The following is a 17,338-nucleotide window of genomic DNA, read 5'->3' on the forward strand; positions in this document are numbered from 1 at the left end:
GTACAGGCTGGCCACACCTGGCTAATGTTTCAAAGCTGCCAGGCCTCGCCACCACCCTTCATCAAAACACTAAGCAAGTTGTCCCGCCCTGCATTACAGAGACAGGCGTGAGCATGACACATTCTGGAAAGTTTTCCAGCACCCTCCTGAGAGCACATTTTGCTGCTTAAAGGGATGAAACTCCAGCTCCGAGGAAATGTAGTTATATCCAGAAGCTCAGGTACAATGATACGGCTTTGTCTGGAATGCACGTTCCCGGGGGGGGGGGCACGGGCAGTTTCACCCAGACTGAGCAAAAAGGGACGGTGGAAACTGTACGTGTTTTAAGAACAAAATCAAAAGGGTTTGAGTTTCCACAAAAGCCTGGGAAGTCACTTGCTCACAGTCTGGGTGCTGCAAACTCTCACCCAATGCTGCTGGCCTTCCTCGGCTTTGAGACTTGTTACCACAGCCCCTGGGGAGAAAGAGGGGCCAAATGTTTGCCTTCGTCCAGGGCCAGCTAGGGAAGAGATCAGGGGGTAAGTTAAGCCCCAAGGTCTACAACCCATCAGAGCAGCATGCTTGCAGAAGGCCAGACAGAGCCTGGCAACATGACGCCACGCCTGCGGACCCGAGGGCAATCCCCAGGACCTACCGGTCGTCCTCTGACCTCCATGAGCACACACCAACCTTCGCACATATACAAAATATATACATGTAACTTAAAGAGATATGAATAAACACTTGCTTGTTCAGACTGGCTAGGTCCCTGTAAGTGAAAAGACGCCCCTCCCAGCTCCTGAAAAGCCTGAGGGAACACGGAAGCACAGGGGCTTATACCTGCTTGCTCTGAGGCGGCCCAACTAACACAGCAGGCTAGCCCAGTTCCTCCTGGCTCCTGCCACCCGGCAAGTAGCAACAGGAAGCATTTGTCCAGCAGCAACAAGCTGGCCCAGTGACCTCCTCCATTGTATGCCTGGCCCGCCAGAGTCCTAGCAGTGTCTCCAGGCCTGTAAACGGAGAGAAGGGACCCCAACCAACAGGAGCCCCATACCAGGAGGAAAGTCTGACTATCCTGAGTCCCCAGTTAAGAGTTTGCCTCAGCAGGGCTTGGAGGTTCACACCTACAATCCGGCACTCATGAACTGAAGGAGCCAGAATCCGAGGACGGCCTGAGCTACACAGTAAATTCTAGGCCAGGCTAGGCTAAAGAGTGAGATACTGCTTGGAACAGGGAGAAGACAGTGAAGGAGCAGGGAGGGTCGGGAGAAAAAGAGCAGAAGAGGAAGAGGAGGTGAAGAGGAGAAGGAAGACAGGAAGAGGATGATTTACCTCAAAATAACCTGTGAAATGTTGAAACTCTGCTTCAGTGTTCGAGGCTCATCCCTCAAGACCAACCCCACGCAGAAAGATGAGTGACTGGAGAGAGGGGCACCGCCTCCTGGAGCCTTACAGCCTCCAACCAACCAACAGGAGCCCCATAACAGGAGGAAAGTCTGACTATCCTGAGTCCCCAGGACTCAGTACAGTACAGGACTGTACAGGACTCAGTGACACCTGTCTGCACTCCCAGTTCTCAGAGGAGACAGACACACATACCCCAGCTCTAGAGACACCCTGGAAGACACCGATCCAGGCCCTCTATCACTGGTTGAGTAGACCCCTCCTCACGGCCTCCCTTCTCCCCGCACACGCAGGCCAGCTTCAGTGCCTCTCTATGTGCCCTGAACAACGGCTATTCTTAGGGTGCTGGCGGACACCCAGGCACCATGCTGGGCAGGTAATATACTACTGAGCCACACCCCAGCCCCTCATTGAGGGATTCTAGGCAGGGACTCTACCAATGAGCCACACCCCAGCCCCTCATTGAGGGATTCTAGGCAGGTGCTCTGCCACTGAGCCATATTGCCAGCCCCTCACTGGGGGATTCTAGGCAGGTGCTCTGCCACTGAGCCACACCCCAGCCCCTCACTGGGGATTCTAGGCAGGGGCTCTACCACTGAGCCACACCCCAGCCCCTCACTGGGGGATTCTAGGCAGGGGCTCTACCACTGAGCCACACCCCAGGCACTTTTTCCCCCTTTGGTGGAGGTGCGGGGATGGTAGAGTGATTGCCTAACATACAGGAGGAGGAAGGATGAAGAGGAAGAACCATAGGCCAGCTGGAATACACAGGGAGACTTTTTCTAAAAACAAAACAGAATAAAGAAAAACAAAACACCAGAGCCAGATGACTGGAGTCCAATCCCAGCCCCACATGGCAGGAGAGCATCAACTCACACGAGATTTCCTGACTCCCCAACACTGAGGCTGAGGCAGGAAGCTTGTTCAAAATTCCTGGCGAGCCCCAGTTACATCAAGAGTTCTCGGTCAGCCTGGGCTACAGAACGAGTCTGTTTTGAAAAATAGAGTTGGGGCAGTGTTTAGTTGATAAAGCGTTTGCCTGGTATGCAAAAAGACTTGGGTTTGATCCGCTAGTACCTGAGCAGTAGAGACAGGAGAATCACAAGTTTGAGATCATCCTGGGCTATAGAGGGAATTTTTGTTTTTGTTTTTGTTTTTTGAGACAGGGTTTCCCTGTGTAACAGTTCTAGCTGTCCTGGAACTAGCTCTTGTAGACCAGGCTGGCCTTGAACTCACAGGGATTCACCTGCCTCTGTCCCCCAAGTGCTGGATTAAAGGCGTGCGCTGCCACCACGCGGCCTATACAAGGAATTCTGAGGCCAATGTGAGCTACATGACACCCTGTCATTTAAATTAAAAAAGAAAAGACAAGAAAGAATAAAAAGTCTGCTTATCCCAGGCTATCAGGACTCAATGGTCAACATGCCATGGTTTGGAAGCTCTATGGGATGCCATACTGGAAAGCCAAGGAGCCTCAGCACACGTGGACTTGGAAGAGACAAGACACCAGGGACAAGCAGGCATGGAGGTGCAAGGCTGGGGGAGAGGCTTTCCACATGGATAAAAGGGAAGTTCCCACTGTGAAGTACCTGGCTCCACTGGAGGTGGACGGTCCTGAGGGCAGGAGCTGTGGCCCCAGGTGGGAGAGGCTGGAGTGAAACAAGGACTGGCTGCCTGGAGCGGGAGGTGTTGCGCCCCAGGGGTTGGTGGTGTTCAGCCTGGGTGCAGACCTGGCCCCAGACAGTGAAGGTTTATTATATGGGGCAAAGGCCTGGTGGGCCCCAAAGACAGTGGCGGTCCGGTGGGGTGCTTGGGGGGCAGGATACGCAGGCAGGTTGGTCATGGAGTGGCGGTAGCGACCCGACACAGGCCCAGTTCCACTACCATGGAGGCACTGTTGGCAAGAACAGACGAGTCCCATGTGGCCTGGGGGAGCAATGACTGAAGTCACTGGATAACCTGGCCCCACTTGGCGTCGCACATTCCGGCAGAAGCTGGAAGTCTTGTTGGTTTGCGTTAGGGTGGCATAGTTGATGGTGTAGTTGTAGCCCAGTGGGGCCAAGTCCACGACCTGGACGCCCCGGGCAGCTTGCTGCTCCAGATAGTCACAGACGCTAGCTTCATAGGCGATCCAGGATCCGTCATCGCCCAGCCACTCCCAGACAATGCCCTGGCCTGGGGCAGAATTCTGTGAGAACAGGTGCCTGCGCACAGACCTCATGGTGCCTGTGGAGAAGGATCAGGACCCATAAATGAAAATGTTCCTGCTACTCCACACGCTGACACTGCAGTGTGCACCACCACACCCCTTTCTGTGGGCATGTGTGTGTGCATGCCTCTGTATGTGTGGACCTGTCTGTAAGTCCAAGGTGGGAATAGATGTCTGTGTGCTTCTGTGTTTTGTATGGATGACTGTGTCTGTGTGATTGTATATGTCTAAGTATCTATATCTTCATGTGTGTGTGTCTGTGGTGTGCGCATGCTGTGTCTGTGTGTCTGCACCTGTGTGTGTGTATGTACATCTGTATGTGTGTATGTCTGGATATCTCTCTGTGTGCATGTGTTTATGGCATATGTGCGCCATCTGTCTGTGATAATGTTTTAGGCAGTGGTGTGTCCATGGTGCATATGTATTATTTTTGAGTATGTTTGTGTCTGTGTATATGTCTGTACATGTCTGCATATGCACCTATTGTATACATGTGGCTGAGGTGTATATAGTCTGTGTTGCTGAAGATGGACCCCAGGGACCTCACACATTCTAGGTATGTGTTCTACTGAGATACATCCCCAGCCTCAGTTCTTTTCCCCGAATAACTCAACATCATCACTGTAGGTATGCAGTCACACTGTGGGTATACGGTCATACTGTTATGTGACTCAGAGACTGGCAAACTCTACTCTGTAGGGTATAGAGGACACAAGGCAAAGGGCACCAAAGGACCAAGTCACAGAACAAGGGCTCACCCTCTATGCTAAGAGAGGCTAGCAGCTTACTTGTCAAAAATGGCTCATATTCAATAAGGCTTTTTATTTGTCCTCCCCTTAAGACAGTTTAGTCTTAAACTCTTATAAATCCTCCATTCATAGCCTCCCAAGTACTGGAACTACAGGCAAGCACCACAAAACTCTCTCAACTACTATGGTATCCTAAATCCATGTTAGCCAGCCTGCTGAAGGAGGAAGAAGCCAGGAGAGCCTCCCCATGAGTTCCCAACACATCTGTTACTACTACGAGGTTCATTTCTTCCAGGTAAGGCTGGTTTCTTTTGAGACAAGATTCCGTGTAGCCTAGCCTAACCTAGAACTTACTATACAGTCAAGGATGACCCTGAACTCCTGACCGTTGAGCTTTCACCTCCAGAAGGCTTCAATTACAGGCATATACTCAACGCTGGGTCTCTGCAGTGCTGGGGCTAGAACCCAGAGCTTCTTGCGTGCTAGGTAAGCACTCCACCAACTGAGCTACATTCCCAGCCCTGGAAGCTCCTATCAGATGCGTTCATGTTAAGAGTAGGGATGGAAGGTGTGTCAGTCACAACCATAAACCTAAAACTTAGCATGGTACCCAGCCCAAAGCCAAGCACTGTGCCAGAGGCAGACAGGTCTTACCTGTATCCTGGCGGAATTGAGTCCAGCTGGGGAGGTCGATGATGTAAGGGGCCAGTGAGGGGTCAGCCTGGCCTAAGGGGATGCTGTGGGCCAGGCTCCCCAGTCCAAAACGCTGGCCCTTCTGCTGGACAAACTGCTGTTCAATGAAGGAGCAGACAGTGGCACTGTAGGGGTGCCAAGTGCCAAATGCATCCTGCCATTCCCACACAGCCACCACCACAGGGCTAGGGTACACCTGCGGCAGAGACGAGCTTGGGGCCATGGCCATCTTCTGCTTTCCTGAAGACTTCAGACCACTCTGGGTTGCAGGCTCAAGTTCATTGCCCAGCACCTCCAAGGGACCTGGAAACAAGACACAGCAGTTACACACATTGGGGACCTTGTTAGGCAGCCAAAGAGAACCAACTTCTCTATACCATCCTGAGAGTACCATGAACTAACTCTTGATCCCCATCTCTGCTCTAGCAGACATAATTAGACATTCCGTTGTTTACTCCACTTCAGCAAACATTCCAGGATAGGGGGCACTGGGAAAGGGGGTGCTGATCACTACCCAGTCATCCCCTCTGATTAACTACTTTCAGCTCAGAGTTTTTCCTTCCTTTATTCACATGCGGGGATAGAATGTAAGACCTGCACACGTCACACATCCTGGCTCCTCTCTGTTCTACTGCTGAGCCATGCCCCTGGGACACAGGGTGATAAGGAGTCACCCCGAATCCTTGTGGAGAAGGCCACGATGACCCTGCACATTTGTTTAAGAGCCCCACAGTTCCCAATTCAAGCCTTATTTGTGAGATAGAGTAGCACCTACTATACTGTCCTCTTTGATGTTCTGAGGCTCAGGAACAAGGACTTCAGGACACCCAGGGGCAGTAGCTTTAGTGGGACTTACACACAGGAAATGGGTAATGGACAAGAACAGTTTGCTATACAAATTAAGGACCCAAGTTTAAACCCACAGGACCCACAGAAAAGCTGGGCATGCTTCGTGTATCTGTAACCACAGTTATGGACTATCCTGGCCAAAATGGCAATCTTCGGGTTCAGTGGAAGTCCCTGTCTCCTAACAGTAAGGAGGAAAATGATTAAAAGACATCCCAGTCCTCCTCTGACCTCTGCGTGCACATGCACACACATACCACACAAAACCAATACTAAAACAAAACAAACAGCTAAGGGACTATCACCAACCACAAGAAACCCTAGATAAAAAAAAAAAAACTAAAGTGTCCCTTGGCTGTCTCCCCAGCCCCTCCCTGCACCTGTGCCTTGCTCAGCAGCCAACTGGCTTCTGTTTACACCAGGGACACTCTGCTCCTTCTTTCCATTCCATCTTCTCCTGAGAACTGACATCCTTCATGCTCAACTTGTGTGACTCAGGGGGCGGGGCTCTATGGTAGACTGCCTGCCTGCCTAGAATCCCCCGGTGTCACATGAGCTCATGACCCTGCACACCCTCCACACAACCAGAACTCTACTGAGCAGGAACACATACAGACACAACCCTGCCTTGTGTCTTCCCACCCATCAGATGACAGCAGACCAATGCCCTGTTCACAGCTGTAGGGCCAGCACCAAGCAGGCATTCCATACACGCTAGCTTAAAACACAGCTGGAGACATTAGGCAATGACGTCATGATGTGCCCACAGCTGTCCCACGAGAGCTCTGCCAGGGCACACTTCTTCGTCCTCACTCCTGCACCAGCTCTAGGACCCTGAACTGACAAGTCTCTTGAGTGTCCTGATTCCCACAACCAGCTCCCTAAGCTCCTGTCAAATTCTTTCCAGTTTCACAGGAACTGAGACTTTGCTCGGTCATATGTCAACAGACACTGGAGCTTCTAGACTCTCCTACCCTTCAAAACTTCTAAAGGTCCAAGGGACAAAACAAAGAGGCACAGGCTCTGATGTCTCTAGAAGCCCTCACTCTGTTTGCCTTCTTTCATATAGAACATGGAGATGTTGGCATTTATGTTAAGTGATTTTCATAGGAACTAAGTCAGACCGTATAGAACACCCGCCCCACCCACATGTGGTGTCCCATGCCTGTAGAGTCCAGAGCTATGGGGGCTGAGGCAGAACAAGGTGAGTTTGAGACTGGCCTGGACTATATAGGGACTATCTCGGAAAGAAGGAGGGAGGGAGGGAGGGAGAGAGGGAGGGAGGGAGGGAGGAAGGAAGGAAGGAAGAAATAAGGGCTGTCAAGATGGCTTAGTGGGTGAAGTGTTTGCAATGCAAACAGAAGAGACCTGAGTTCAGATGCCCAGAATCCATGGGAAATAATGTGCCTATAACCCAGGCTTGGAGGGACACACACAGGCAGATTCAGCTTTGCAGGCCAGCTGGTCTAGTTGAAATGAAACAGAGGTGAGCTCCAAGTTCAGTGAGAGACACTGCCTCAAAAACTAAGGTGGGGAAAGGACTAAGACTCCTTGACATCAAACAAAAAAAAAAAATTAAAGCTGGGTGTAGTGGAACACAGGAGGATCAAAGTCAGCCTGGGTCACATGAGAGGACAGGATGCTTCCAAAAAACCAATAAACACTCAGCTTACAAAGTACCCACCAGCACCAGGTAAGGGCAGATGGCAGCTGCAGGCTTTGGTACTTCTGCTGTTTACTTATGTGCACACCCTTCAGGTAGCAAAGGGAAGGGAGACCACAGTATGCAAACACAGGCAGTGCAACAGGCCTGTGAAGACAGGAGCGTAACTCCGGGTGCCAGACTGCCACCAAGTAGTCAAGGCCTCCAACAAAGGCCCAAACACTGCCTGAGGATGAGACCGGAGGTGCTCTGGGCAAAGTTGACTCAGCTCAGAATCTACGATTAAAAGTGCCTATAACCTAGCCTAGGCATACACCAGAGGGTTGATTTCAGAGCCTGTGACTCCCAGGATGTCACTCACAGCTTAGGCAGCCAGGGCCGACAGTATCACCAGCTCACAAGTATGTTCCAACATTTCTGTCCATCCCCAGATGAACCAACTCACAGAGCTTTGCCAACAACCAGGGTACAGTCAGCAATGCTGGTTCCAGCTTTCCATGAAGGTGTGAGGCCACAGTAGATACTGGGTCTACCACCACCTTCATGGTTGGCCAGGCTCACCTCATAACAAGCTTTCTATGTTTGCAAGGACCTCATGCCCAGCCATACACAGTTGACTCTAGCAAGTTCCAGAAAATTCCAAGCGTTTGCCAGCCTTCAGCCATTGATTCTGCTGGTGTCTCATTAAGCAAGCATGCAAATCCTCCTGAGCCCTCTGGCCCACATCATCACAAGGGAAGTGACTCCACCCTCCTGTTGCCTTTAGCACAGAGGCCACAATCAAGGGGACCTGCAAATCCTAGACTCAGTATCTTTGAGGGGACAGCAAGTATCCAATATGGGACAATAAAACTTCAAATGTCCCTCAACAAAAAGGGTCTGAAACCCCAGGTCGAAGGGGGAGAAAGGGCTAGTGAGGTGGCTGAACAGGTAGATAACTGCCACCTAACCCAGCTACTTGAGTATGATCCCCACAACCCACATGCTAGAAGAGGACTCCTGCAAGTTGTCCTATGACCTCCACCCACAAGCCGTGACACACGCACACATGTACATACAAACATAAATGAATATAATAAAGGGGGAGACCCACCTACTCTGGGGGCCTGGGCCCTTGGAGCTGGTGCCTAACCATGCCCACCAGCTTGCCCTGAACCCTGCGTCATGCACACTGCAGCGCTATGTCGACGTGCCTTCGCTACCACAGCCCCAGCCAGCACAGTTGTGCTTCAAAAACCTAATTTGTTTCAGCACCTAATGGTGGAGCTATTTAGGGGTTTTTCTTAATTATGGAAATTACACTAATGGCTGTTGGGGAAAAGCCTCAATTTGGAAACAATATAAGCACCTCATAATATGGGACGTTCTTTTAATATTGGGGATGACACCCAAGGCTGCCACTGAACTATGGACCACCAGCCCCTTGTATGGGGTTTTCTTTCTTTTAGACAGGGTGAGGCCTCATAGCCCAAACTGACCTGGAAGTCCAAGCAATTCTCCTGCTTCAGTCTCCAAGTGATGTTACAGGCATGAGCCATGATGTCCAGCTCTTTTACAGTTTTTATTATTTGTTTCTAATTGTGTGCCACAATGAGTTCAGGTACCCACAGAGGTGTCAGAGGCCCCTGGAGCTGGAATTACAGGTACCTGTGAGCTGGGCTAGGAACTGGATCCGCTGGAAAAGCAGCAGGCACTCTTAACAGCTGAGCCATCACTCTAGCCCCTTATTTTATAAGACAGAGTCTCACTCTACAGTCTGGGCTGGCCTGGAACTCTAGAAAATCCCTTTACTTCAGTCTCCTAAGAGCAAGGATTACAGGCCTGAGCTACCACATGCAGTCAGCCCTACCCACTTCATCCTGCAAGCTGTTTTTTAAGCTGGCTCCGAGTTCAGGTGCTTTCCAAGAAACACAGGTCTAAAACTCCACACCCAAGCTGCTGACAGACTAACAGGCCTGTAGGCAGACAAAGACCTGCAGAGATGTCTCAGAGGCTGGGAAAGCCTCTCCGAAGGCCAGGAAAAGTCAGATCTCGAGTACAAAACTAATGAAGAAATGTTGTACTTTATTAGAAAATCTGATTTTAAAAAAATGGGGCCTGTCAGGAAGACCTGAGTTTGATCCCTGGAAGTCACATGGGGGAGGGGGGGGAGACAGAGAGAGAGAGAGAGAGAGAGAGAGAGAGAGAGAGAGAGAACAGGTTCCTGCAAGTCATCCTCTGCCCTCCACATCTGTGCACTCACACCACGAGCACACATACACATACAATAAATAAGAATGAAGTATTGGCAGGCAGTGGTGGTGCCTTTAATCTCAGCACTCAGGAGGCAGAGGCAGGTGGATGAGTTCGAGGCCAGCCTGGTCTACAGAGCGAGTTCCAGGACAGGCTCCAAAGCTACACAGAGAAACCCTGTCTTGAAACACCAAACACACACACACAAATGGATGAATTTTTCAAATAAGAGCTGTGAACTTGCAGTGGCACAGCACTGCCTTGTGTGCAGACAGCCCTGGTTTTCAACCTGAGGACCAGACCAAACAAAACAAAGTAAAACCAGAGAATTAAAAGTGGGTGCTAAAGGGACTGGAGAGAGGTTAAGAGAGCTGGCTGCTCTTCCAGAGGACCCAGGCTCAATTCCCAGCACCCACAAGGCCACTCACAACCATCAGTGAATTCAGTTCCAGGGGATCCAAAGCCCTTTTCTGGCCTCTATGGGCACTGGGCATGCACATGGTACCGATACAGGCAAAACACCCATACACGCCAGGCAATGGTGGTACACACTTTTAATCCTAGCTCCCAGAGGCAAAGGGCAGGAGGATCTCTGAATTCAAGGCCAGCATGGTTGACAGCAAGCTCCAAGACAGACAGAGCTACATAGAGAAACCCTGTCTCGAAAAAACTAAAAAACACACATACAAAATAATTTTTAAAAATTGGTGCTGAGAACAGAACCCAGTCACTCATATGCTAATCACACAATCTGCCAGAGAAACACACCTATTCTTAGCTCCCAATTTTTCATAGTTCCTAAAGTAAAACAGTATTAGCTTCTTACTTTAAAATAAAAATAAAATAATCTGAGGCTGGAGAAATGGCAGCTGGGTGAGCAGTCATGAGGACCTAAGTCTGAGTCCCTAACACACATATAAAAAACTGCGCATGGCTGTACATGTCAGTCACCCCAGCATGGGGACAGACACAGGAAATAGCAGATCCTGGAGCTGGCTGGCTGGCTGGCTGGCTGGCAGAAGCGAGCTCCCAGTTCAGACAATGACCCTGTCTCAAGGCAATAAATAAGGCTGAGAGCAACAACAGAAGACACCTGACATCCTAGTCTAGCTTCCCTGTCCACACACAGGCACATGGACCCACAGTCTCTGTCTCTCTCTCACACACACACAGAAGCACGTGTATCTACTACAGTCTGTCTCTCCCCACACACATACACACAAGCACGTGTATCCACAGTCTCTGTCTCTCTCTCACACACACACAGAAGCACGTGTATCTACTACAGTCTGTCTCTCCCCACACACATACACACAAGCACGTGTATCCACAGTCTCTGTCTCTCTCTCACACACACACACAGAAGCACGTGTATCTACTACAGTCTGTCTCTCCCCACACACATACACACAAGCACGTGTATCCACAGTCTCTGTCTCTCTCTCACACACACACAGAAGCACGTGTATATACTACAGTCTGTCTCTCCCCACACACATACACACAAGCACGTGTACCCACAGTCTCTGTCTCTCTCTCACACACACACACACAAAGCACGTGTAGATACTAGTCTGTCTCTCCCCCCCCCACATACACACAAGCACGTGTATCCACAGTTTCTGTCTCTCTCTCTCACACACACACACAGAAGCACGTGTATCTACTACAGTCTGTCTCTCCCCCCCCCACATACACACAAGCACGTGTATCCACAGTCTCTCTCACACACACAGCCTAATATTCTTTTAAATCTCTTTAACACAACAAACACCAGCTCTGCAACCATGGCTTCATTCCATGCTGGCCTCTTAGTTCTCCTCAGAACGTATGAAGCTCAGCTGCTAAGTGCTTGCTGTTCAAGCATTAGGACCAGAGTCCCATTCCCCATAATCCACGTGAAAACCTCACGCACAGTGGTATACAATCCCAGTGCTGGGAAGGCAGAGACAGGAGGGTCCCTGGAGCTCACTGGCCAGAATCAGGGAGCTCCAGAAGAGACCCTGTCTCAAAAAAAATAAGGAAGTGAGAGGGTTAAGGAAGACACCCACTGGACAGTGGTGACACGCCTTTAGCCCCAGTACTTGGGAGGCAGAGACAGGTGGGTATCTGTGAGTTCAAGGCCAGCCTGGTCTACAGAGTGTTCCAGGACAGGCTCCAGGTCTGTGTGTGAGCACCCATGGATGCCATAAGATGGTTCTCTGGAGTGGGAGTGACAGGCTTTTATGAGCCACCTGATGTGGGTGCTGGGGAATGAACTTCGGTCCTCTAGGAGAGTAGCAAGTGCTTTTCCCTATGAGCCCTCTCCCAGTGCTGGCCTCCATATTTCCTGAAACAGGATCCCTCACTGAAGCTGGAGTTCAACCATTCAGCAGAGCAAACTGGCTAGCTAACCCCTGGGACTACCCACCTCCAGCTCCCAGCACTGGGAGTAGAGCGGTGCCCTGGAACACCCACTTTTCATGTGGGTTCTGGTGATCTAAACTCACCTTCTCAAGCTTGTGCACAAGTACTTTACCCACCCGGTCAACTCCTCAACCTTCACCAATATTCTCAATTAAAATGTATTTGCCATGCTAGGCAAGGCGCTATGACTGAGCTATGCCCCAGGTACTCACTGGCAGATTGTAGGCAATTGTTCTATCACTGAGTTTCACCCCAGTTCCAAGGCCCAAGTTAAACAGCATGCTTTGATGTGCCCGACAGAAAGAAAACAGTTCTGAATTTTTACAGCGCTCTCTGTCCTTCATGGAACTCTGCTAACATCGTAAGTCTCCAGAGCTTGTGTGTACATTTGTGGTGTTGAGTGAGTAACATAGAAGCTAAAAAACTTACAAAGTCTCATGTACCCCAAGCTGGCCATGAACTCATCAGGTACCTGAGGATGACTTTGAACTTCCTAATCCTCCTGCTTCCTCCTACTGAGAGCTAGGAGGACAGGGTTGTGGCACCAGCCTCTGCAGTGCTGCGGATGGAACCTAGGGCTTGGAGCAAGGTAGACACACACTCTACTAACTAAGCTACATTCCCAGCCTCTAAAGCAATTTATTTGGCTCATCCCTGTAATGGCCGGAGGGTCCATTAAAACATGGCAGCAGCGTTTTTGAGTAGGGAAACAGATAGAGAAACAGGCACAGAAGTTACCAAGCATGTGGGGGTGGCTTTGTCTTCCTCAACCCACTTTCCACAGAACTGTATCATTTCAGGGAGGCATGACCCATTGCACAAGATCAGCATTAATCTGCTCTGACGCTAATGGCCTCTCATAATTTTTTTTATTATTTACATGCAGGTGTGTGTTGTATGTTTATATGCCATACGCCGGAGGGTTGACAACGGAGGCCAGAAGAGGGCACTGGATCCCCTGGAGCTGGAGTTACAGATGGTTAGGAGCTGCCTGACACGGGTGCTGGGAACTAGGGTCATCTGCAAGACCTGGAAGTGTCCTTAACTACTGAGCCATCTTCTCCGCTCCTAGAGTCCACCTCTCAAAGGCTGAGCGTTACCGGGATCACAATGTAGACCGGGCTCTGGTGTACACACATCTGTGGATAACAATCCATCAGCAATCGGCAAGGCCCTCTGAACCCGCTAAATATACTCCGCCTTCTGCCGGCATTCCGGGCCTGTCCACTACAGTCACTTCTCCCTGTCCTAGCCAGCACAGCACTGCCCTGGAAGCTCCATGACTATGAAAATGCTGAGAGCTCTTCCAGGCTTCCTCCCCACTCTGTCCTCGTCTTTGCAGCTCACCTTGGTCATCACTTCCAGAAGCGTTCCTGACCCTGAAGCCTACCTCCTCCTGAAGGGGATTCACCGTGTGACTCACCTCAGCTCTACACCTATCACAACACCTTGTCACTAACTGGCCTGTCTGTCTTTCCACCCAAGAAGATGCCAGAAGGAGGAGATCTTGTCTGGCACCTGCCAGAGGTTTATGCAAACAAAAAAATGAACGTTTTTAGTTCAAAAGCAGTTAACAGTGACTCATTTCTCTAGCCTACAAAGCACAGGTTTGTTGGTTTTGTTTTTGTAGCCCAGGCTGGGTTAGAATTCACTACATATCCCAGGATGGCCCCAAACTCATGATCCTCAATTTACTGAATGCTAGGATTACAGCTTGTAACACCATGCAAGGATGAACTGGCTACATAGCCCAGGCTAACCTCAAACTTGCAGTTCTGCCTAAGTCTCCAAGTGTAAGGTAACAGGCATGCATCACCTTGTTAGGCATGTTTTCCTTTTAATTTACTATTACTGTGTGAGCATAGGCCTGTGTTTGCAATGGAGGTGTGCAGAAGTCAGGAGACAGCTTTCAGGAATCCGGTCTCCTCCCACCAGGGGATCAGGGGGTAGAACTTAAATTGTCGGGCTTATACAGCAAGGAAGTGTTCTTAAAAAAAAAAGTTGGGGGTGGGGCCTGAGATGGCTCGGCAGGTAAAGGCACTGCCAATCCTAATTACCTGATTCAGATCTCTAGAACTTAAATAAAAATAAACAAGTAATTTTTAAAAGGGGAGAAGGGCGCTGGAGAGACGGCTCGGCAGTGAAGAGCACCCACTGTTCTTCCAGAGGACCCGGGTTGAATTCCCAGCACCCATGTGGCAGCTCCCCACTGTCTGTAACTCCAAGATCTGGCACCCTCACACAGACACACACACGCAGGCAAAATACCAAGGCACATAAAGTAAAAATTGATTATTCTCCAGAACTCAGATGATGGAGAGAACTGACTCCTGCTTACTGTCCCCTCACTTCCACACGTGCACCATAGCATATACATACCAGAGAGAAATATTTTTTTAAAAAAGTAGTGATAAAAAATGTTTTGAAGTGCTGGGGCTTGAACCCGGAGTCTTACATGCTAGCTAAGCACTCTCCCAAAGTTGCCTCCCAGCCCATAAAGCATGTCCTCAGTAGGAAGCATCCTTTAAGACCGGTTAGACAGAGCAGTGCTGGCAAGAAGCCAACCGAATTTATTTGCAACAGTTGGCGATCAACAACCAACTCCCAGGCTTCATTTTGCTCCTGGAACCCCCGAAGCCCACCGTCCATGCTGCCTGCGTCTCTATGTGTATACGTATAAACATTATGTGCATGTGTGCACAGATGCATGGATACTCCGGAAGGCTAGAGGAGAGCTGGACTACAGTTTCTGCAGCACATCAACCTTGCTCACTCACCCAAGAGGCAAAGCCGGCTGACCGACTAGCAAGCCCCAGGGATTTACCCGTCTCCTCCCTAGCACAGGTGCATACCACCGTGCCAGGCTTTTCACGTTGGTTCTAGAGTGTTGGGAACTGCGGACCCTCAGACCCTGAATTTTCTATAACCCCTTAGCTGCCAGAGTAAACAACTTGTTTTCCTATGCTTGCAGCTGCTCTGGGCGCAAGACCCTCATAAGTTCCTGATGGCAGAGGAGTGGTTTCTGGTGGGCTTGCAGCTGAAAAATCCCCAGAGCTGGGGCGTGGCCATTAGTTAAAGAGAGTCCTATATAAGCTGCCCTGGAACACAATAAAATTGGCATTCTTGTTTCAAGAGTAACCCACGTCTCTGTGTGTTTTTTAATCTCCAGACCCTTGCCCGACCAGGGTTCCAGGTAGTGCAGGCGCCACACTAGAAAGCGAGTCTGGATCCTCACATTTGCCAGACAAGCACTGTATGGACTGAGGTCTTCGTTCAGTGGCCACACCCACTTTCTCTTTTGAAAACCAGATTTCAAAAGCAACAAGGTAAATTACCCCACGGCTCTCACCTCCTTTTACTTAAAGGGCTGGCACCAAACTGTCCCTTCTTGATGTGGAGACACCAGATCTTCAGGAGCAATCACTTGTCTGAGTTCTCATCTTGATATGAATGGCAAACAACAAAAACCGGGCAAATTCAAGGGCTTGCTGACTCAGCCACACCAATTCCGAGGTACCTTTGCCAAAAAGATGATTAAGTCTTCAACGGAGAAACGGCAGGAGAAAACGAGAGCACAGACGTTGGACCCCGTGTGCTGTGGCCGGGGCCTGGAAATTACCATTTTATTTTTCAATAGCGGGGTCAGAGAGCAGAAGGTATAACAATCCTCCTCGGACCACTCAGCTAAACCCTTTCCCAGAAAAACCCATATGAGGACTTCAGAAACCAGTCCACGGGTTTACCATATAGACTTACATGGTAAATAAACAAAAGGCCTACATACCTCTGTAGCTGAAGTGAACCCTGATTATTTTTTTTCCTACTTTATAGAACTATTGCTTTTTGAGTTTTTTGAGCAAGGGGCCACGGTATACAGCTTAGGGCTGGCCTGGAACTCCTGATTCTCACGCTTCTGCCTCACAAGTGTGGAGATTACAGGCATAAGTCACCACACCTAGCTAACACTTTTGGTTTTGTTTTGTTTTTTGTTTTTTGGAAGGGGGGTGGTTAACACAGAGGTTTGCTACATAGCCCAGGGAAGCTTTGAACTCGAGACCCTGATACCTTAGTCTCCCAAGTGCTGCGATTGTGAGCCTGCACCACATCCCGGGGCTCTCCAGAACCATAAAGGGGCTGAGGTGGCATGTAGAAACTGAGTTCCTTAAATGACGCGTCTCTGTTCACATTCGTATGTGTGCCGTTCTGAAGGCAAAGCCAACGCGGGCAACCCTCAGCCGAGCTTCAAAACAGAGACTCCCCCCAAGTGCCCCAGGGCCCCGGTTTGAGAGAGAACAAGAATGGAAAGGCAAACGCCTCCAAAGTCCCAGCCAGTGGTGGAGCACTACTGCCTGGATGTAGCCCCCTCAGGACCGAAACTGTCCCCTCGGGGAGCCAGGATAGAGCACTAGCCTCCCTTCTCTTCCAGGTCCTGTAAGACTCAAACTCTCAGGCAGGCGGGTGACCCCCGTCTCTGCAAAAAAAAAAAAAAAAAAAGAGGGCTCTCACCACACCCAGCCCTGTCCCCAACGCCCAGAGCGTTCCAAAAACGACTTTCCGCTTTCAGGACCCCGGTGCCCTGGAGCCCAATGCTCCCTGCACCCCCAGGACTCACCCACCCCGCGGGTACGGCCCTCCCTCACCCGCACGACCGCCCCCTTCCGGTCCCAGCTTGTCTCAATAGCCCCTTCTCCTCAACCCACCCACCCGCCCACCTTCAGGACCCCAGCCTGGGCGCCAGCAGGTGGCCCGCCTGTCCCGCTCACCGAGTCTGAGGGAAGCAGAGGGAATAGGTGGAGAGGACCGCCGATCTCCGGCTTCAGCTGCGGCTCGGCCTGGGAAGAAGCCCCCGACTATAGCTCCGACTCCGAGCGGGAGGCAGCCGGAGTGAAACTCGGCGTCGCAGCCTCCCAGGAGTAGCGCTGCGCATGCCTCCTCACGCGGGGCTTTCTGGGAAATGTAGTTCTGGCGAGGCGGAGTGGACGGAACCAAAGCGCAGCAGCAAATGTTAATTTACCCAGCCTTCCTTCATATACCTGCCTATTGACTTACTCCTTCATATATTACTGATTCATTGGCTTTTAATAATTTTTGTATTAGTATTTTATTTTATTATTATTATTGTGTGTCTGATTGGAGTGGGTTACGTATAGAGGTCAA

At 50.3% G+C, this 17,338-nt stretch overlaps 1 protein-coding gene across 2 annotated transcripts in view; it reads right to left on the reverse strand.

Moving 5' to 3' along the window:
• Dtx2 (deltex E3 ubiquitin ligase 2) overlaps positions 1 to 17,081 on the reverse strand; it is a 36,021-nt gene extending 18,940 nt beyond the window's left edge. For both annotated transcript variants that reach the window (XM_041649063.1, XM_041649062.1), the window contains exons 1-4: positions 16,945 to 17,081; positions 15,531 to 15,698; positions 4,996 to 5,337; positions 2,973 to 3,609 (exon numbers count right to left, since the gene is read on the reverse strand). In XM_041649063.1, coding sequence (XP_041504997.1) covers positions 2,973 to 3,609; positions 4,996 to 5,263 — 905 coding nt within the window. In that variant the 5' untranslated portion in view covers positions 5,264 to 5,337; positions 15,531 to 15,698; positions 16,945 to 17,081. The remainder of the gene's footprint in view (positions 1 to 2,972; positions 3,610 to 4,995; positions 5,338 to 15,530; positions 15,699 to 16,944) is intronic.
• Positions 17,082 to 17,338: the final 257 nt, after the last annotated feature.

The sequence above is a fragment of the Microtus oregoni genome, unplaced genomic scaffold (genome assembly GCF_018167655.1).
Source record: "Microtus oregoni isolate MIOR12 unplaced genomic scaffold, Mior012 000003F_ref0000135, whole genome shotgun sequence".
NCBI classification, from domain to species: domain Eukaryota; kingdom Metazoa; phylum Chordata; class Mammalia; order Rodentia; family Cricetidae; genus Microtus; species Microtus oregoni.